The sequence below is a fragment of the Streptopelia decaocto genome (genome assembly GCF_964273445.1).
Source record: "Streptopelia decaocto genome assembly, chromosome: 2".
Taxonomy (NCBI): domain Eukaryota; kingdom Metazoa; phylum Chordata; class Aves; order Columbiformes; family Columbidae; genus Streptopelia; species Streptopelia decaocto.
In genome coordinates this window covers 26,848,418-26,870,436 of record NC_138655.1, presented here as the reverse complement: position 1 = coordinate 26,870,436, position 22,019 = coordinate 26,848,418, and the positions used below count along the sequence as shown (strand labels likewise).

Below are 22,019 nucleotides of genomic sequence, written 5' to 3'. Positions count from 1 at the left end.
GCAACCATATGAAGTCTGTAAGTAAACAAATAGGTTCAAACCTCCTTGGGTTTTGCCAGCAACAAGCTCAGTGATGTGTCAGTCAATGTCATTGACATTCAAAATGTTACTGGGAATAAATAGCAAAAGGCAATGTCTGCTCTTGGATGATAAAATATAGAGAATAGTTAAAGTGTCCAATCTGGCTGTTGGCAGATCATTGATTTTCTGGATTGATGTAAAGCCAATGATCCTGAAGAACAGAGATAAATGGACAGATGTTTCAGGTTTTGTGTCATACCCAGGCTGTTCTATGAGTAAACTAGCTTCTTGAGTATAACTTGCACGTAGATCACGCTTCCCAGCAAAGGCTAAAGCTACAGAAGCAGTTTGATTAAACAATCGATTTTAGCTGTATGAGCCAAAGGAAGCTTAGCTGTGAAAAGAAGCTCCTTTCAACATGGTCAATATTTGATATTCCTTCTCTGTAACCAGTGCCAAATGGCAGATGTATTTAGATTCTTAATTAGGTAATCATGGCAGTTCTGCCAAAGAAAATTGCCTACCTTCAACCCAGTATTGTGCCATTTTGGTTTTTAGTTCTTGTATATCCTGACATTTAATTTTGATCATAATAATTATTATCTCCAGCTACAATCTGTCTTTTCATATTAAATGTTTCAAAATGTTTTTGCTGAATCAGACATTCAATTTGTCCAACTTTGAAAACTCTTGAAGATTATGTATTTGAAGCCATATAAATTATGAAATAAGAGCAAGTAAAAGAGTGAGGAACCTCCTCAGCTCTGTTTTTCAAATCTGTATGCTCTAGTAAAACACGTAGTTACAGGATTCAGATACTGCCTTTATAATAGATTTTTCACCACTCTGGAATTAGGCAGCAATATGTTGTAGATTTATCTGGTGCGTAGGACATCTTAGTCTTACCCTCCACAGTTGTTTAGTGGCCTGTCAGTGATTCAGTATGTTAATGAAGGAAGAGAAAGAGCCATGTGTACTTAAATTTAGTGCTACCCAAAACGGAGTTACAAAGTCTTAAGCTCTGAAAATATTTTCTATGCTTCATGCAAAGGCTCAGTCAGTTTAGCTAAATTATTACTTAACTACTATTTAACCATTCCAGCTTCTTCTAAGTAGAAGTAAGAGATGGATATTATTTCTCTGGCTTTTGTTTGCTGATTGTTAATCTCGCATTTGAAACTCATTCAGATACACTAGTCAGTGAGGAACAATTTGCCATAACTGTTTTCATGCAGTTATGGTTTTGCCTCATCCTGACCCACACACTTCTTCTGAAGTCATGTCTGTACACCAAAGAAAAGAGGACAGCTGTTCTTCAGGACAGAAGCAAATGTTAGCTGTTGCTGAGGGATCCCTGGCCAAATCTCAAGGACTTGTGTTGAACCAGCTTTCCATTTGTAAACTTCTTTCTTTAACTTTTTTAACACTGGTTGGTTTCTTGTATCACCTTCTACACAATGTCATTCAAAGCTCTGTCCAGGATCTAGTTCGTTTCAGCAACCAGAATTATCTTGCATTTCTTCCTTTAATGGATTCCTTGATGATTTATTCTGATGATCAGAGGCCAGAATTAAGAGAGTCTAATGCTCTTTGCAACTCAGAGTCCTACTTTCAAAACCAGACAATGACCTAAGTCAGCCACTGCTGTCACTGCTGTCACAGCCACCCTGTGGATGGGACAGGCTGTCCAAACTGTGACACATTTTATCCATTTCTGACATCACTAATCCAAAAAAACCAAACCAAACGAACAGAACACATAGAAAATCTGTAGTATAGCACCTTCTCTGGGATTTTGAGATATGCGTGAGCTGAGATACAAATACAATTACTACTTCAATAAAATGCTGTAGTATTTATTGAAATACCCTTTAGAAAGCACTCACAGTTGTCCAGTTTGATCTGACAAAAGGGGGGTAGAGCCTCAATTTGAAGTGGCTACATCCTGAAAATACCAGATGAATTAATCTCTGCCTAACACATCTCAGCTCAAGGATTCTGCCTCATATAGTCAAGGGCTTGCTATAATTAAACCTGAATTAAGAAACAGGTGAAACCAACTCAATTAAATAATGTATTAGAGATTGTAATAAGGACTCTCTCCTCTTGAATTAATGTGCATCCCATTATTGTTCTTCTAAATGCTATCATATGGTACTTCCCCTCCCTCTGAGTCCCATTAGTCCTGTAGACACTTCTTAACTACATGAACATGTTATTGATGATGATCAGGATGCATGTGGTGATGACTGATTTTGTCCCAAACATCAGAGAAGAGCAAATACTTAGAAAATAAAAAGTCAAATATCTTCATAGTTGGGCTTCACTGTATATTGCATGGCCTATTCAAACTCCATCTGAAAATCCATTTGAGGATTTTGATTGACATCTGATGTATGTCCAAAACAGTTTTTTCATTCCTAAATTTTGGTATAATTCTAGACAAATTACATGTTGGCAAATAGAAATTTATGATTTTCTACGGTAAGAAAATGAGCTGAAATTCTTTCCACTGGAGGAAGACACAAAGCTGTCTTCCTAGTCCATGAAAGTTGAACTTTTAAAAATTTATTTTGTAATTTCACACCAAACATAGAGCTTTTTGAGAAAGATATATTTTATAAAGAAAGAGAGAATCAAAATGCTGCAAACCAGTGCAGTGTATTGATTAGTGTCCTTAGAAGTGAGCTGCTATTGAGTTGTGCACTTGAGTCTGTCTCCCATGAGGAGGCAGGGAGCAGAGGAAAGAATGAGGAGAAAAAGAAAAGGGAAATAAAAGGATAGCTTTATATAGCTGAAGAAATTTTCACTCAACCAATGTGTTCCTTCAACAAATGTTTGGGTTTGCATTTTCCTGGATTTTCTCTGGCCCTCTCAGTCTCAGATCTTCCATGCAGAGGTGAGAACGTGGGCAGGGGAAGCATGGGGCATGACAGGGAGAAGCTGCTGTGAATGGGATCAGTACACAGTTGGGTTGTACTGATGTGTTTGTTGGTAGAGACTTACCCAATCCAAACTATCTTTGCTTGAAAGATGAGAATGAGGAAGAATACCAGGGTTGCTAGGCAAACTGAGAACTCTGATACAACATCTGATGCACTTAACATCATGTTCTTTATGTGTCTTGATCAAGTATGCAAAGTTTTTACATTTAGTGTGAAGAGCGGGGTTTTTAAATGGTTTCCTTTTCTACTGCATGAAGTAAACAAGCAAAACCATAAGTGAAACTAAGGCACTTTCCATTTCTTCATTGTTACAGATGATGGAAAACTGTCCTTTGATGAATTCAAAGCTTACTTTGCTGATGGAGTTCTGAGTGGAGAAGAACTGCATGAACTTTTTCATACAATTGATACACACAACACTGAGTAAGTGACTCCTTCTTACAATCAGAAGCTAGACTGTGTCAAATGTCTCTAAAGTGTAAAAGTGAAGACTTTCTAAACCTTGTAGAAATACCTGAATGTTCCAACAAATGTGATTTGGGTACCGAGAACACGGGGTGGAAATGGGATGCCTTCTGTGTTGCCCACCTATGACAGTAATGGGTCTGTGGCTTCCTTGAGGCTTGAATATAAGTACCTCAATTCTTGACATCTCTTCACTTGATTCACTACCTGAGATGTATACTTGGAGGAGATGTTGAGCAGGTAAAAAAAGTAAATGAGGGTGTGAAGAACCTCATATATTGCTTTCCACGTAGCCAAACATGTGCCATTGCATTTTCTCTTAAGGTAACTTTTCCCTATCTACAGTGATGAAGGTGGATTGAAAACTGGATGAATGGCCAGGCCCAGAGGTTGATGATCAGTGGCATGAGTCTAGTTGGAGGCCAGTAACTAATGTTGCACCCCAGAGGTCAATACTGGGTCCAGTCCTGCTCTGATCTCACGTTGCTGTAAATCAGGCATAGCCTCCCCAGAATCATCAGATTTAAGCTGTCACAAAATGGAAGTGTGGAATTGGACTCCTAATCCCAAGGCATCCAGTAAACCATCCTGCTTTGAATACTGCTGGTACTAGGATGCAACAGAGATATAGGTTTCCCAGATGTATCAGTCTCCTTAACAGACATCACAGGAGAAGCAGCAATATAAACAGGTTATCTCTTATCATAAGAAATGAAGAATAGGCAGTCATTATTTCCCTAATTTCCTATATTTCCCTAATTTGTCAAAAGTACTTATGTGCTATAAATTCAAAGCAGAAGGTTGCAGATTCTGCTAAATAAATAAGTACTGAGTACAGAAGAAATAAGTGTAACATTTTATTTTCCTCAGGTTTCTTAAAATCAGTGGCAAAGACTGGGAAACAAATAAGATCTTCAACAGATACAATGCATGCAGTCTACCTAATCCTAGCAAAATGAGTCACATGCTTCTTAGAACACCATGGGAATTGGCTTAGCAGATTAAGGGCCTTCACACAAATTTTTAACCCAGAGTCAAAGACTCATTTCAGAGCCAAAGACTCATTCATAGAGCTTTGGACTTCCTTGCATGTACCACATATTTGCATCAGAGTGGTTTTATTTTACCACGATTCCATTTGTCTGCATTTGTCAGGGAGCATCCTAATAAAGACAAATATCCTTGATGACTATGTAAGATTTCTAAAACAAATAGATAGGGGTTCTAAAGCTATTCTTTAATTTTTATTTGTAAACCTTTTTTAAAATTTGTAAAATATTTTTATTTGTCAATTTTTTATTATTTGTAAATATTTTTCCTCTTTAACACAGAATATCTAGACCTGAAAAACATGTAGAAAAGTGAAAATAACATTGCAGTTTCATTTCTGGGAGATAGGCACATCTGAAGAATAGGTGAGACTTTGCTGAATGCCACAGTTACTAGCTGAGAGCTGGTAATGAAACTGGCACAGCAGCCATCTGAGATAGATCATTCTCACTGTCCAGAAAAACTCCTGTCAAAAAGCAGGGCACGAAAGTCACAGAGAATATGTACTGTGAAGGAGCATATTTTTGTGTATTTAAGGGAACTGAACAGATAGAAGACAAAGAAAACCTACTAAATTACCTTTATCAATCAGAAGATAGGGTGCTTTCTTCTGACTAGTTGACATTTGTTATAGAGTAAAACCTACATATAGATAATAAGAAAACACGCTTAAAGCTTACATTTAAAACAGCAACAAGAAGCCTTTTTGAGTGGTTTTTCATGAAGTCTTTAACCCATAAAAGGCTTAGTGCCTGACTTTGCAGCTGAAAGCATTCTACACTGCTTGATGTTTAACAGATGCAAATACATTTTAAAGGCTTTCCCCTAGCACCTTTGAAAGCTTTTGAGAACCCTGTCATCAGGCAGGCAGCAAGATGGAGCATGCCAAATATCAGGTGGATATAGCAAAGAAAGACAGCTTGGACAGTATAATATAAATTACTTGTTAGTGTAACTTTCCAGCAAAAATCACATCAAGCAGATATAATAAGGAGGCAAAAACTTTACTCACTGGCATTTGCTGAAAAGGGCAGGTTATGTAAACTGTCTCAAATTAACCAGCTGGCTAAGAAAAGTAGAAAAATATTCATTGAACCCTGGGAAGTTTTGTAATGTAAGCATTAGGAGAATATGTGCATATCAAACAATCCCCAAACTACCTATTTTGTCATGTTTTCACTTGCAAATTACCCAAGGGAATGAAATTAAAATCATGGTTTGTGCCTATAATTCCCAAGTAGTTTATGGCTGTCTTTTATTGAGGGAGGGTGAAAAATTCTACTCAGTTGTGTATCTAGTAGGAGAAGATTTGCACAGATTATTTTGTCTCTCTTATCCATTTAAAATACAGACTCTGTCAAACTCTTGGCAAATCACTTATCTTCTCTCTGCTTCACTATTTTCAAAATGCAGACTGTAGTTCTCTATCCCAGAAATAAGTACTGAGATTACGCAGTGGTTTACACAACGCATAAATGCCTTCAACATATGGTGAGGCAAGCATGTCAGGATCCACTAGACCGTTTATTGGAGTAGGTCAAGATTTCACACCTAGGTTGTCACAAGAACAGACTTCGAGTTGTTTCCACCTGTGTTAAATCTTTTACCTCTGCCAGCATTGAAAACCTCACTGTCCATGTACATGAGTCTTTGTATCTCAAAACCTGAAGACGAAGCAGTTGAGGTGGCCTTGGGGTGATTTCCATGATCCACAAGCTCAGGAAATCTGATTTCCCTTCTCAGTTCTGCTGCATCAGTCTTTTAAAAAAATATTCAAACATAAAAGACACTGTCTCAACACTTTCAAGGGAACTAAATTAACCAGGTATTAAAAACCCTGCTAGATGGGTCCTAATGTCAGTATTGTTGAAGAGACATTTAGAAGATTATTAACTTTTAAAAAGACCAAGCGAAGCTAATGTAACATACCTGTAACAGAACAGAAGACTGCTAAAATTAGCAATTACCATTTTCAAGGTGATAGCAGGGGCAAATCACAGTGGGTTTAGCTTTCCAGTAGTTAAGGTTGTGTCTGCCTGACTATGTTGTCTGCACCTTGTAGGCAAGTGTTATCTTATTACAGAGTAAAAGAAGAAACAATTGGTACTGCAGTGACCATAATCATCAGGAAAACAGATTAGTAGGAAACAGTTACCACTGGATAAAGTTTCCAAAAGATAGGTGCAATAGGAGCTAATTGTGCCAGGATTAATTTATATGTAAAATTTCTCTAGATCCCAAAGCACAGGTTATTCATCCAGGACAGAACATTGCTTCTACTGAAAATTTGTATTAGCTAAGGATCTTTCCTCAGTAGATTTTTTTGACATATATTTTGCAATTTATGAATATGCTTATATGTAGACTGATTAATTTTTTCTTTCTATTTCATAAAATGTACACTATCTTTTTACAACATTTACAACATTAAATAAATACTGGTGAAGACACATCATACTAATTGATCGCCTGATTATTTTTAAAATTCCATTCCTTTTTTTCCTTTTGATACAGCCTGGAACAAATATATAAATTAATATACATTGGGTAAAAAGTAAATTAATAATGATGCTATCACTATCTAGACAACCAGATTAAGTGAAGTAGTGTGTTCATGCAAAAAGAAAGTATTTTTTCTCATAGTTTGGTACTGCTATGATGTTTTACCTTTAATGAAGGTGTTTTAATACATGAATTGTATTTGTAAGAGCTGGCAATCAAAATGATAAATTGTTAAAAGTTAGAAGTTGTGGAGGAGTCTTCTGTCCACTGAACCATAAGCCAATACAATAATTAGTTTTAAGGTCAACTACTGGATACACAGAGTTACACAGAAATTCCCCCCATGGGGAGAATACCTCACAGATGTTCACAAGAAACAAGAGGACATGCACCAATGGGCCACTGTGGTGACCCAGTGAATGTCAGTCTCCCAATTTTTAATCAAGGCAGGGAGATAATACCAAGAATTACATTATATTTTAAATTAATTTTAATGTTTTTCAGTGAAAGAAGCAACTTCTGATTATTCAGAGATACTGTGCTTCAAAAGCTACATAAAGAAACAGTAGACTGCTTTGATTAGACCATACAACTAGCATTCCTGATGCGTAATTAGCACAAGGTGACTGCTTTGGGGGGTGGCATAGAATACTTCCTTAAATGCAGTTTCCAGTATTGTCATTACCTCAGATTGAAGCTGAAAGCCAACTAGGCGTTTGAGTTCCACTGAAAGTCACTTCTATTTGGTCTTTCCAGGATCTCATTAAACTTTTGAGAAATCCCTGTGCAATCACTTACCATCAAACAGTATAAAGAAGCTGTTATGGAGGGTCCCCACTCAGACACCCTCACTCTGCCCGTGTAAGATAAGGCTTTGTGTGGATGCAGCAGGGATTAGGTCTGGGCTGTTACAACCAGGTCTCCAGGTTCTCCTTTCCTAGTATGCAGCACTTGGCACTTTCATCTCCTGCAAAGCAGTGTCTTGTATTTAAAGACTCTTAAAAAAATGAAACCATAGGCAAGAAATCAAGAGAAGTGATTATTAAAGAGTTAAGTTTCAACCTAGAGTTGTACAGTGGTCCCTCTCCTCTTATTCATAATGGTTTAAGTGTTTTGCAGATAGCCCAAAAATAGACATACTATAAGCACCTGGGCAACATCTTAAGATCTGTTGAAGGTATCGAGAGGACAAGGTAGATCCCCATAGTGTGTTGGGTGGGAGCCAAACCACCACAGCACAAGGTAGATCAACGTGAAGGCATGGCTGTGAGCAGGGAAGGAGCAAGAAGAAGAGCTCATCTTTCCCCCCTGACTTGACAGATATTTGACATGACATCTGTGTTACACACATGTAATGTCACAGTTGGCAGCTTGTCAGTTCTTGTCCTGAGCCCTCAAAAAAACCTCAATGCACTCTATGTGAAAGCTGATTTAATGTTTTCAGAGCTTTGTGAGGGTGAAAGAAGCCCAGTGTGGTTCCTCGCTCCTCTGTGTCCTCTCCCCAGCCTCATCTCCAAGCCACATAGTGCTCAATGAGGCTCTGCAGGGCTGGTGGGAGCAATGGGAAGGGTGTTGAAGGCAAATGCAGGTGATGCAAAAGCACAAGAAGTCTTTCCTAGGGCTGACAAGAAGAGTGACAACACACAGTTCACGGAGGATGCGGTCTGCAGGTTATAGCTGAAGTAATTCTGAACCTGAAGACCCACATGCTCTGCTGTCTTGGAGCATCCTCATTATTAACTCCTTGATCAAGTGAATGTGAAACACTGGCTTTGGTTGGGTAGCAATTTGTACTACCATGACAGAAGTGTAAATCACTAGACACAGCTCAAGGCAAAGGCTATCAGTGACTGATGCTCAAAGCCATCTGGAGATAAGAGAGGTGAGCTGGTGATGTTAACTACAAGAAACACTTTATGTTTTCAAAAATTGCAGGCTTTTACAAAGCAATATCTCTGAAGTTTAAGGCTGAAGAGAGGAGTAGAGTTGTCTCAGCCTTAAGTATTGTGTTTCTTAACATATTCTCCCAGGCACTATTTTTAGGAGCAGTTTGGAGCACAGAAGTGTTTTACACATTAAATAGGTAGAATCATCATTGAATGTAACTGGCTTTTTCTGACTTCCAACTTGAAAAATATTGAAACTTGAACGTGAAAAGACTGTTGTGGTGTTATTTCCATTGCTATTTCATTTGCTGGCCCTTTTAAATCACTGAATCATAATGTATATGCCAAACCCAAATCTGAAGATCACCTTCCTCCCATATTTGTGTCTAATCAGAACAAAAGTGGTGTTTTTATTGTTAACTTGGTATTTCAAGTACTTGAACAATGTGAACTACCTAGTTTGTATCTTCACATTTCTTTGAGCTCTCACCTGTTTTCTAAATCCAACGTGGGCACATGTTCAGTGCACCTGTCTGGGGGTTGTAATACTGCTGAAGAAACTATTAAAACTCCCAATTATCCCAACTCAGAAAACTAACTTGTGGTGCTAGTGTTTTCTAAACAATTAATATATTGCATAACCTGGACTTCATATCTGTCTTTACTGAATGCTTAGCAGCTTTCATGAAAGACAGTATTGCAGCACAGTTCAGCTTCAGAGGGAGTAGTTCTGCAGAAATATAGCTGTTTTGTTTAGATATGTTATTGCTCGAATAATGTGCTCAAAGTAGAGAAAAGTATCGGTAGCACAGATCTTTTTCTCCATGGAGAGAAGTATGCAAGAAAAGTTTGAAATTCATGGCTTATGGGATGAATGCTTTTATAGCTAATTTTCTTGGTAAATGTGCCCCTGCTTAATTTTAATGTCAACTCTGATGAGCCCATGTTTCAGCAGATCATGAATCCCTGACATGGTTAGCGGCTTAGTGAATAGGTTTTAGCAGTCATTGCAGATGTAAACCTCCCTTTTACTCCTATCTTTCTCTCTTCCCTCACTTCACTCATAACTTTCATGGAAATTGTTTTTCCGTAACAATATCCTCAGGGAAAAGGTGTCAGAAGATAATGAGAACATTTGGCAAAGTTACAAACTAAGAGATATACAGAGGATCTCAAGGGGATTCAGTCTGCAGTGCTGCTGGAGAGATGGTGTGATAAATGCTTCACTGATTACTGACTCATATGAGTCAGTGGGGAATCAGATTTGTTTTTCTCACTTTTCTCATTGGTAAAATGACGCCCTCAACCAGGACCTTAGTTACAAGGTAGGAGGGATGAGGCAGACCTTGAGTACAGGCAACCTCCCAAAGGCAAGGAGGTCTCATTAAGCCTTTGCCTGTAGCACAAACTAAAGAGGATAAACTATGCACAAACCAGAGATGAATTTGGTAAGGACCTGAGAGCCTTGGTCACCTGTAAAGCCAAGCTTATGGTGGGCATTTGGGGGAGTCTGTCATGCTGCATGTACCGCACACGTAGGGATGGGACTTGGCAGTATGGACAGACATCTAAACTTTCATGTGTATGTATTGGCAGAGGGTCTAAGGGCCCGCAATAGTCAATTAAGTCACCTAAGAAGTCACTGCTCACACAACCTTCAGCACTGTTCCCCAGGCATAAGGCCTTTAAGATGCTCCTACCTGAAACACCAGCCCTAGGTGGACAGAATGACACTGGAGAAGCAGCTGGGACATGGGTGGTGGCAGAAAGGCTAGAGTATCTGAAACAACACTAGATGCCTATCTTATATCCAATTACTCAGGCTCCTGCTAGCTAGTCCACTGAAAACCCCCCAGCTCCATTAAATACACTGGGGTTCATTTGCCTGGCAAGAGATTGGACACCCAGCACACGTATGGACATCTACGTTTAGGACTCAGCCCCAAAGCAACCCACCACCTTCCCACCTGCCCAGATCTTCATTAGCAGAGCCCTGGTTCCTCACTTGAGTCAAAAGAGAAACGTTGAGATCACCTGCCCTAATAGCAAACTCCAAAAGATGTTGATTTCATGCCTGAGAGCAAGAGGTTGTTTGGCATTATCCTTGCAATAGTGAGAACCCATCCGACTCCATTAGCCTGCAATCCAGTATTGTGCACTGCAACTAAAATGAAACACATCTTATACAGGACCACAGTGTTTCCTTCAGTAGTCTGCTTGTGAAGATAATAATGACAAATCTGCAGTGGTTTAACAGCCATGTAAGGATAGTAATTATCTCTGCCTTGGATGGTTTTCTTTTGTTTCAGCTGGAAGGCATGTTTTAGTCTCACGCTGTTGCTGATTTATCGCAGTTTAATACAAGTACAGAGGAAAAAATAATTAACTTCTAAGTACAATGAAGAAAAAAAATATATTATTAAAACCAGCATGAGATACAGACAGGGTCTTTACTTAGGTGAACTGTAGGTGAGTGAAAAGTGTTTTTTCTGAAAAGGAATTATTGAATGCAAAAAATGCAGGGGGAAAATAACACATTGGGTTTTGTCCATTTTTTAAAACTAGATCTTTTAGAGTAAATGAGAATTTCAGGCATATGGTGCAGCACTGCCATCAGAAAGGTGTGTTTGCTAGTATGTAAGAGATGTAATTGCAGCTATTGGCTTTAACTCTCAGACTTTTCAAGACAATAGCTACAGAAATCAGTTTGGAAATGAAGTACAGAGTAAAGGGCAAGATACAGGTCAGAATGAGCTGATTATACACTTTAGTATTTCATGACTGAGCACAAGTTCACCGAGAATGATTTATAGAGTCCTGATGCTAACAGATTCTCTGGTCACACAGACAGGCTGCAAATAGAGTTGCTTGGAAATTTTCCATATGAATGGTTATTTTTAATGGGAAATTCAGCTTTCTGCTGAAAAAAAATGAGAATCACACAGGGAAAATCAAATGGTAATGAGTAGTTTCAAATGCATTGACCTAAACGAAGCTGACCTAGAATGTTTCATTTTTTCAGAAGGTATTAATAACGTTGGTTTCCTAGCAGTGAGCTCATTGCTAATGGTAGGTATAGTCTGAGGACATAGTCCCTTCCATAATCTGGGTTTCCCAGAGAACCTCTGCAGTTTTATCATCTCTATCAATATGTGCACTTCCAAGGAGTTTAATAAACCAAAATAAACATTTTAATTTGCGTAACAATAATTAATTTAATCTCAGTTTCAAAAAAGTCAATTTACCTTTGCACAGTCTAAGTAACACTTAAACTGCTCAGTCTCAAATCATGTTTCTACTTAATGATAGGAGATACCAGCCTCAAACTTTCCTCCCTAAAATCAGATTTAGCAGAGATATGCACATGGGACCCAAAAAAGAATTGGTTCAAGCCTTTGGAATAAATCCTTCTGATATCTGAGAAAGAGGACAGATCTGAAGAAGAAAGCATTATCCTTTTCTAGATATGATAGTCCTGGCAATGAATTTCCTAAATTAGGTTGATTCATAAAGTCTCTCATAAACAGGGTGTTTCAAAAATGTGGACCAAATTTCAAAGCAGTATATTTCATGGTGGTAACACGTTACAATTACATAAAAATTTATGAATGGTTTAATGAGTTATGAAGTTTTAGAAACCTTTTTATAAATGCTCTGCGTTCCCCTCACCTGCTTTACAGACAACATGGAGACAATAGTTGAATTACATCACAATAGTCGCTAATGGTGGCACAAACATGGTTTTTGAAGTCTATCCACAAGAAAAAGTTGCAGGCTGTCGTGTCTGGGGATCATGGAGGCCAAGAATGTAGCGTCGAATCTTGGGGTCCCGTGCGATCTATCCAACGTTGAGGCAGTGTGTCATTGGGCCCATCTTTTTGAAATGCCCTGTAGTATTGGATTATTCAATAAAATAACTGCTTTAGATGCCAGAATCCATCCTTTATATATGATTCCTCTACTGAAGAGATGTCATTACTTCTTCTTGTGGTCCAGGGAATATACGCAGATCTTCTGCTGGTACTTTTGCCTAGAGGTGCCTTTTGTCCCAGAGAATGGTATGTGTCAGGTCAGCAATGGGGCTGTGGATTGGTGAATTCACACCAATGGACGGGTGGAATAGCTTTAACCTTCCCTCCTTCCTGGCTGACCCCAGCCCACAGCTGACTGTGGTGCAGAGAACAAGAGTGTGATCACAGCTGCTTTGCACCCCTACGTTTTGGGCCACTTCCAGAGGTACCACAAATAAGCACTTTTGCCGCAATCCACACAAGTGAATTTGCTGTCACTGAGCAACAGGTCTGATCAGCTTTGCAGTGATCAGGACTGCTCAGTGGGATATTTGTAACAGTCCTTTAAAAACAGCTCATGTTATTAGGTAGGGAACATTTTAGAAACAAAGTCAGACATGTAGAGGGACCGCATTTAGTAGTCAGAAAGCAAACTGAGAGATGAAGTTTAAAAAATGATCATGCTGACATGGCGTGAATGCATTTGACTGCACTGTGTGCTTATCAGGAGTGGAGCTGTGGTACCTGGATATGAGTCATCCAGCAAATATTGCAAATAACATGTTCAGCATTTTCAGATTACAAGTCTAATCCTAAGCATCCTTGGCATACGTACCCACTGAAATGATGAAGAGGTGCCCACTATAAACCTGAGTATTGAATTGCAGAAACGGCCCTCTGGTGTGCACATCACTCCTGCACTATTAAATATATTCCAACCTTCTTTAATTGCTGCTGTAACATCCAGCAGGGAGCTCAGTATTGTTTGTATACAGAAAAAGAATTTCTAGCTTTGTTCACGACTGTGTTTGAAGCAGCATATTATTACTGAAAGAATGAGATAATCAGTGACACAAAATTATAGTTTTACTGCCTAGAACAGCATCCCCTTCAAATAGGATGCCAAGAACAATGGAGCCTCAGAGGGTATTTATAATAGAGAAGGAAATACTATGAGTACTCTAGACTGAAATCCACGCTTTTTATGTCATTTCTATGCTCTGTCACAGGCTTCCTGAAAGCTGCTGCACAAATCACTTTGGACAACAATTTTCTTGTTCTTCAGGTGCCCAATTCTAACTGAAAATGAATTCAGAACCCAAATGCTTTTCCATTTTACGCATAGTCCATTTGCAGCTGCATCACTTCTGTCAATAGGACTAACAGCAATGTTCTGATGACAGAAATGCTGAATGCCTCTGAGCCCCTCCCTCCCTACATTGCTACAACACTGCTGAGGATACTGCAGAACAAGGACCAGAATGGATTTTAACATGACATTTGAAAAGAGAACATTAATTTGACTGGCTAACAATATGAAAGACTGTTTTAAACACAGTTATTAGGCTGTACGTTAAGAAATGCAGAAATGTCTTTTACAAAGAGAAGGCAGATGACGTAAAGAGGCACAAAATGCAGGGACAAAGAACAAAGAGTAGGCATCATAACAGCAAACTCCTGTCATTTAACATCATCATATTCTGTCACTGCTTTTTGATTCAGTCAATTTTCCAGCTTTCAGGGTTTCAGTTTGCATTCAAGGTGTGAACATCTGGACTGTTCCAAAAATTACTGCTGAACTGCAGAAGTGATTGGTCAGACATGATTGATCATTGATACCATAGTGATCTGTGGTGAACTGCCTTACGGAGTCACAGACACTTTTTCCCTTCACGTGGTTTGTTGACCTAAGAGTTAAGTGTCTCCGCTTCAGCAACAGTTCTTACAGACTATGAATTTCATTATACCTGCCACCAAGGTCATTGGAAAACATCAGATGCAAGTTCGTTTGCAGCCATCCGACTTGGTCTATTCAAAGATAAGGCCACCTTTAGTTAATAAAGGTTTAGGGAAAATCTCATTTACATCATCAATTAAAAGCAATCATAAGTTTTAATAGCCCTGAGTATGCAAGTTTGTGACAACCCAGGGTCCTGCAATTTCTGTCTATCTCTCTGATAAAATAAAAGCCAGATGTATGGAAGTTAGCACTGGTGAAAGTGACTTTAAGATAATACTGTGTCATCACTTTATTAAAAGGTCAATAAAAAAATCCCATTAAAAAGATAAGTGAAAAAAAATCCTAAGTGCAATCAGCCATTCAATATTCACCCCTCAGCAAAATTCAAAAAGGACACACATGCTTTTAAGTTTCTTTAATAATCAGTTTCTTCTTCTCCTTGGAAGAAAGTCAATATGCTAACTTTCAGAATTGAGCCGTAGGTCAAATGTTTCTTCTTTTGACTATTAAAGGCTCAGAAAATATTGCTTAAGAGAGAAAATACTGCTTAAGAGCTAATCAAGATGAAATCTGAAGTAAACAGTTTTGAATTGTATAGAATACTTGCATATATTTATGTATTAGTGTTGGCATGGGAATGTGGCAATACAGCTATACTTTTCACATCACTAGTTTTGCTGAAGTTAGTACTAGTGAAATGGTTTTGCATGGCCAAAAAGTCTTAGAAATTAGGTATGCTGATGGGCTATGTCTAGTTTTATCTTCCTACTGTACTGTGTCTCCCATGAAGGACTACTGCCTAGCCAGGATCACAAACAGGAGAAAGTTACTGCATTTTCCCTCATTTAGCATGGAGATCTGAGCTCTCTGAGCCATGCTGTCCAGCATCACAGCCACAGAAGAGGAGTACACGCAGAAAAGTGGGGAAAAAAAAACAATTTCTGGTGTTTAGATGGAGTTCTGCCAGCACTGGGACCAAATGCATAAAGCCTGAGGAGCAGTAACTCTGCACCATGCTGCACGAGGAACTTCAAAGATGGTTGTTGGTGAGAAGGAAGGTGCCAGTGGAAACATGATTGGGAAAGGAGGACACACCTGCAGCCAGTTCCAGAAAGGCTGCAGCACAGCTACAGCCACTGGCTTAGGACAAGCCTCCCTAAGCAGCAGAGCAAGACCAGCCAGGGCCAAGCACTCGCATCTCCTGCTACAGCCCAGGCAGGGGAGCTTCACGACCCAGTCAGGCTAATATTTTAGTTCTACTGTTTACCAATCCAACAAAAAACAGTATTGAGCTCACTAACCTTCTATATTCTTTGCTTTCCAGCAATCTTGACACAGAAGAGCTCTGTGGTAAGTTCCTTTTTGGTCAAGAACATATTCTATATCTGTGGGAGCCTTGCACAAGTGAACATGCCATGTGATTTTGTTGTTGTTGTTGTTTTTGTTTGGTTGGTGGGGTCTTTTTTTGTTTGTTTAGTCTTTGTAGCTCAAATACAAAGTAAATCTCATTGAAATAACTCCTGGGAAAATGCAGATGGCTTATAATCTTTTCAGACTCTGTGATCCATCACATGCAGAAATTACTTGGAAAATATTTTACCTAATCAGTACTTCTCTGAGCTTTAAAATTTGTTCTGATGTAAAGACAGATAACTTATTTTCCTTTCCTGTGAGATATTTTTTCTAGTTAATTCATCACTTTCAGAGGTACCAGTGTTTTAGCAATTTTGAAAGAGATTGTCATATTGGTACCCCAGTGGAGAAAAATTCATTACTTTCTTTCAACATGAGCCAGTGAAAACAGCAGTTTAACAAGTTTTATCATCCTTCATCAAAAAAAGCTCCTATGAGGCCTAGAATCTGGCCCAGTGACTCATTCCTGGAACCAATTCTGGGCTGTGAGTCTTTTCCCTAAAGCACTAAACCTTACAGCACCTTATTTCTGCTTGCAGCAGAAAACAATTCACAGAAAATTTCTGCAAGTCCTCCCACAAAATGTCAAAAAAAGAGTTATGGTTGAGGTAAAGATGGTAGCCTGATTAATTTTCCAATAGACAAGAATGTTGAAGACCTATAAAAACTGTAAATACTGCCAAGTTGAACACCAGCTCACTCACCCACAGAGTAACTCTAGCCATGGCCAAGAACCCACTGAGAGACACCTCAGCCTCTGGCTTACAAATATATGACAAGAGACTCAGCTGAAGTGAATTGGGCTATGATGACTTATGCTGGTTGAGAATCTGGTCAAAATTATGTAAGACTGGCCAAGGAAGACAGGTGTTTACTGCTGTTGATGTTGCACTGGAGACTTATAAGTTTGCTTAGCACCTGAGCCCTGCAGCTACCTCAGGCTGGCCAGAGGACTTGGTGGGGAGTCTCAGCCTAGTGCTGCCTCTATTTACTGTCTGTTTTGATTAAATATGGGCTGCTTCAGCTGTCTTTTAAATCTTCCATAGGTTGCCACTAGGGTGTTTCTCATCTGTCATACTGGTACAGAGTTCGCTTAACATATGTTGAAGCTAGTGATTATACAGCTCTTTTTGAGTTATCTTAGTTCTCAGAAATGAAGCTTCACTTCCAGGATACTAATTCACAGTATGTTTTCATTCTCAATAATTTCATTCAACCTCTCAGCAATAACGGGTTATGTCACAGGGCTCCTTAAACCTTATGCTTCCATTATTCCCCTGAGAAACTCACACTGGCATCTTAAAATCCTCAAAGTGTTGTTATTTTTTATTCTAAAAAGCTGCTATCTAATCTAGTTCTTCCTGTCTGCTATTTAGATGTTGTTTTTCATGCTCTTCCAGGTGATCTGCTATTTCAATGCCTTGTCTAACACAGTCTCTAGCTTTAATATAATTTTTGTTCTATGTTTTTTCCTTTCTGTGGCTTCTTTTACTTTGTTTTGCTGCACTGAACAAATGGGAACTCTGGTCATGGTTTCCCAGGTTTGCTTCCTCCTCTTGCTGTAATGCCTCTGACTGAATTATGCCCCCTGATTTTACATCAGATCTTTCTGTTAACATGTCCTTTCTTTGAGCAGCTATGCAAGGACATCCTGCAACTTATGCTATCGCCATGATTTTTATTAAAAGTATTTTGCATGGATAATATTTGTTGTAAACATAATCGCAGCATCTGGCACTAGAAGCTTATCTGAGCAACTCATGGTTTCTTTGCTTCTCAGAGAGAAACAACTGGTCTCAGCTGACCCCAACCCACAACAGCCCCCACTTGATCTTATCTCCAAGGGCTTTGCCAGAATTATTCATTTTTTTGTCAATGTAATCAGATTTACTACATACACAGGAAAATTTCATTTCATGCTAGTAACTGTAAAGTAGACCATTAAACTGAAAATCCAGTTAAGAAAGAAAAGATAGATATTTTGAAAATAGGTCTGTTTCAGCTCTCAACCTATATTTTATTTTTGGTCAATTTAACAACATATTTATTGAAAGAAAATGTTTTGAAATACTGATTTTGTTATTTTAAGTACTCCGGGAATGATTTTGATGGAAATAGTACAAAATTTTAAAATAAATTGTACTTTTCATTGTAACTCTTGCTAATTTTGTATATTTAAATCGAGAATAATACCATAACTGAATTCAGACTTGATAAAATTTCTATTTAATGAAACAATATTTTTCAGATCATTAATATGTAACATGGGTTTTCTTCTTCTTTTAGAATATTTTTCCCAGCACTTAGGAGAGTATGGAAATGTTCTGTCTGTCTTGGAAGACTTAAACATAACTGTACTGAAGGCAATGGACAAAACAAAGAAAGTAAGTAAAAACTCTGACATTTTCTTTACATTGTATGTTTTGTTTATTTGAACATGTATCCAATATTTTTCTTATCTAGATAAAGTTAGTAATTTGCAATTAAGTTCTTCCACATAATATATGTTTGCAGCAAAAGTCCAGTAGGAAAAGTCTTGTGAAAATGGTTGAGTATCAAAGCCATAACATTCTGTCTGCAAAGTATTACAATTTGGATATAATCAAAATTGTCTTTGAGAATGATCTGAAGAATGTTCTGCATATTGTCGTACCAATAGAGGGTTCCATGTCCCATGCCACATGTGGATAAGTATTATCAGCATATCAATATTTGAAAATAGACCAAATTTGAAAAAAATATTCCAAGTTTTCAAAGTAGAAAACATGTTAGTAAAATATGCTAATGACTTAAACTATATTAATGGTCTCTTCTCCCAAGTAGAAAGTGATAGGACAAGAGGAAATAGCCTCAGGTTGCACCAGGGAAGGTTTAGATTGGATATTAGGAAAAAAATCTTCACCGAAAGGGTTGTTGGGCATTGGAACAGGCTGCCCAGGGAAGTGGTGGAGTCACCATCCCTGGAGGGGTTTAAAAGATGTGTAGATGCAAGAGTGCAGTACTCACACATTTTACATAAACTGCCAAAATAAAAACCTGAAAGTTTAGCTTATTTATTTAGAGCTTGAGACAGTAAACTGAATGTCTGTCTGTTCATGCTGTGCATCTTCCACTCACAATGAAGTGAATGTGCACTGACTCAGTGCCTCACTGGGCTGCACACTGAAAAGCAACAGATTAGTTTATTCTAGCTATGCATACTTAAGGAAAAAAAATAACCATGTGCATAAACTACTGCTAAAGGGCAGGACATGTCATCTGATAACTACAGGAAGTAAACAGAACACAGCATTTAAGAATTACTTCAGGAGTTAATTACAGAGGAAGAGCTCCAGTAGACTAATCAGTTGTAAGAAGTAAGCATTGGCCTGACTAGGAAGTGCATAAGAAAATCTGGAATACTAATAAATGTTTCATTTGTCTGCTTGAAGAACACATTAAAACAAAACCAAACCAAACCACACTATTTCTTTGATTTTTGTTTTCCTGACTGAAGACAGAAGTTAAATGGGTTATCTTTCTTTCAAGAATATCACAATTGACTATTCCTTAGAGGTGGCAGAACTAAAGCAAGGCTAGCAATGGAAAAAAATACTTTTAATTCCAATTAGTAGATACACTGTGTGAACACAGTAAAAAAATTGTGTCCTCAAATATTCTAAAATAGAGCTCTCAGCCAAGGATATGCCCAGCAACTATGACTTTGTATAGAAATTAATTTCTCAGTTCAAACATGGGATTATTTTCAACAGGAACTGAGTTCTTAGGAAACAGATAAGTTATGTGACCTGACTACCTGATAAATCCTTGGAATGCAAATAACAAATTTCCGTCTTAAATAGTCTGAGCTGTATTGAAGTCTAAAATCTGGAATATATCCACCTAAAATCAGAGCTGTGAGTGCAGCAAAAGCTAGTTAGCATATTTAGATATCATGGATAAATGATGTTAATCATCAGTGACACACACTAGATGTGATGTAGCTCCTAGCTCTAGTTGACTCTCCAGCTCAAACAAGCAGGTGGTCAGAAATGAGTGGTCTGGTTATGAACAGCCACTGGCATGTATGCAGAGCGAGGCTTGGGTTTCCACTCCTAGTAGAGAATAAAACTTTGTCAGTGCCACCTAGTCCCTTGAATAGTCACTGAGTATTGGAAGCATTTATTACTGTCATGCAAGCCATCACCTAGTTGGAAAATTCATACATAGAAAAAAGAAAAAGCCCAGAATTGAAGACCTACGCTTTGAGAGCTACAAAGACATAGTGTATCTACAGCAGCTGGGACAGCTTCCCATGACCAGGACCAAATTTCCAAGGACCAAATTGTCCTATTAAAAACCAAAATTGAAAACTTCTCAGACTGAAGCTGAACTCCACTAAGCAGAGCATGGGGCTGATTATGGACCCAGTCCTGTGGGTTGCTGTGAGCCTTCGATCCCCTCTTACTTTTTGTGAATTTGGGAAAGCTCAGCGCTTCTAACTATCAGTCTTCTGCTAAACTTTCCCAGAGTGCATGCCACTACAGGTAGGCAGCTCATTCAGTCTTAAATATCTGGGGGCGTAAAAAAAGGAGCAATTGGCACTTCCTCCATTTTGTTTATCTAGTTAAGAGTCAGATAAACAAGGACCACTCAGTCCGTCCTATAGAAAGTCCCTGCTTTCCTACCAGTTCACGTTGCCCGTACTCAGTAGGCACTTTGCACAAGAGGCAGCTGTGAAATTGGAGCCCTAGTAGAATTGTTCAGCTTTGGTTTCCAAGGAAACCCCAGAGAAGGAAGATGTGTCGGTCTTCAACAAAAAGCTGAACAGTGGATCAGAATGTCTGAAAAATCTAAATACTTAATCTAGAAACCCTCCTTATTCCAGATATAAGTAGAACTAGACATTTTAAAAACCCTAAATGTAAGTTAATACACTTTGTTGTTGTTGTTGTGCCTTGATGTAAGTTTGACAATACCAAAGTGTGTGGCATTATTTGACTCATACCTAAATTTAGTACAAAAGTATGCTCTGAATCACTTTTGCACATGAAATAGATTTGACTCTTCATGTTGTCTTGTTTCAGTTTTGAAAATCACATGCATTAATGAACAAATACCTTGGGGTTTGTTTACAAATATTTCCAATCTGTTCAGTCTTTAGTCAGAAAGATCTCTCACCAAGAGCAACTGGAGTTTGCCTTGGCTATGGACTCCTGGTTTTAAATCAAGATCAACAAAATTGTACCCATCACTCCAAATTATTTCCACGTGTGGATATTTTTAACCCAACAAATTAGCAGATAGATGACTCCTGCAAGTTAATTGCAGCTTAATTTCTGTGTACTCTATTGCCCCCTGTGGTTTGAAAAGGTTGTCAGCACAGCTTTCCTGAACTGAGCTTTTCTCCAGTCTTCCAGTCCTGTGCTATCTGAAAGCGAAAATATCGAGATGGGAGAAAATGTACCAGTGTGTCAGCAGGTTCAAGACACTTGGAAATGAGCCTTCCTGTCATCACTCTGGGGCCAGATTCCTCCAGCCTGGGCAAACGAAATAGCACCTGGGAAGGTGGTGTAGGAATGGTTCATTCTCTGTCGCTTGAAGGGAAGGTGCAAAGCCAAAAATGTAGAGAAATATAGCAAAGAACATGTTTCAGCAGGGAAAAGACTGAGTTGCATTTGTAAGAATAATATTTTTAATATAAAAGACACCTCACCAGGGGATGCTGTGGAAGCTACAGCCCTTCTGTTTTGGTGTTCAACTTCTGTGTTTTATCCTCACACAACATATCTTAAGATTTTCAGAAGAACTTATGGCAATTTGATATTTGATCATTTCTCTCCTTAGGATGGAGAATCTGCATGAGTTGCTTATACAGGAGTGGTGGGGACATGTTATTCATTGGTGTCAATTGTTCTTGTACCTGCCAGGCTGATATTTTCCTGATCAAAGTACAAGCTCTGAGATAGTTTTGTTTATCTCACTGCTTCTTCATCTTGCACACAGG

At 38.5% G+C, this 22,019-nt stretch overlaps 1 protein-coding gene across 1 annotated transcript in view; it reads left to right on the top strand.

The window, feature by feature from the left end:
- The window catches only part of NECAB1 (N-terminal EF-hand calcium binding protein 1), a gene marked incomplete at its 5' end in the record, with an annotated part of 58,331 nt that overhangs the window by 12,968 nt on the left and 23,344 nt on the right, over positions 1-22,019 (top strand). Inside the window, 3 exons of the mRNA XM_082046439.1 lie at positions 3,281-3,389; positions 15,945-15,970; positions 18,320-18,417. Of these exons, the coding sequence (XP_081902565.1) occupies positions 3,281-3,389; positions 15,945-15,970; positions 18,320-18,417 (233 nt within the window). The remainder of the gene's footprint in view (positions 1-3,280; positions 3,390-15,944; positions 15,971-18,319; positions 18,418-22,019) is intronic.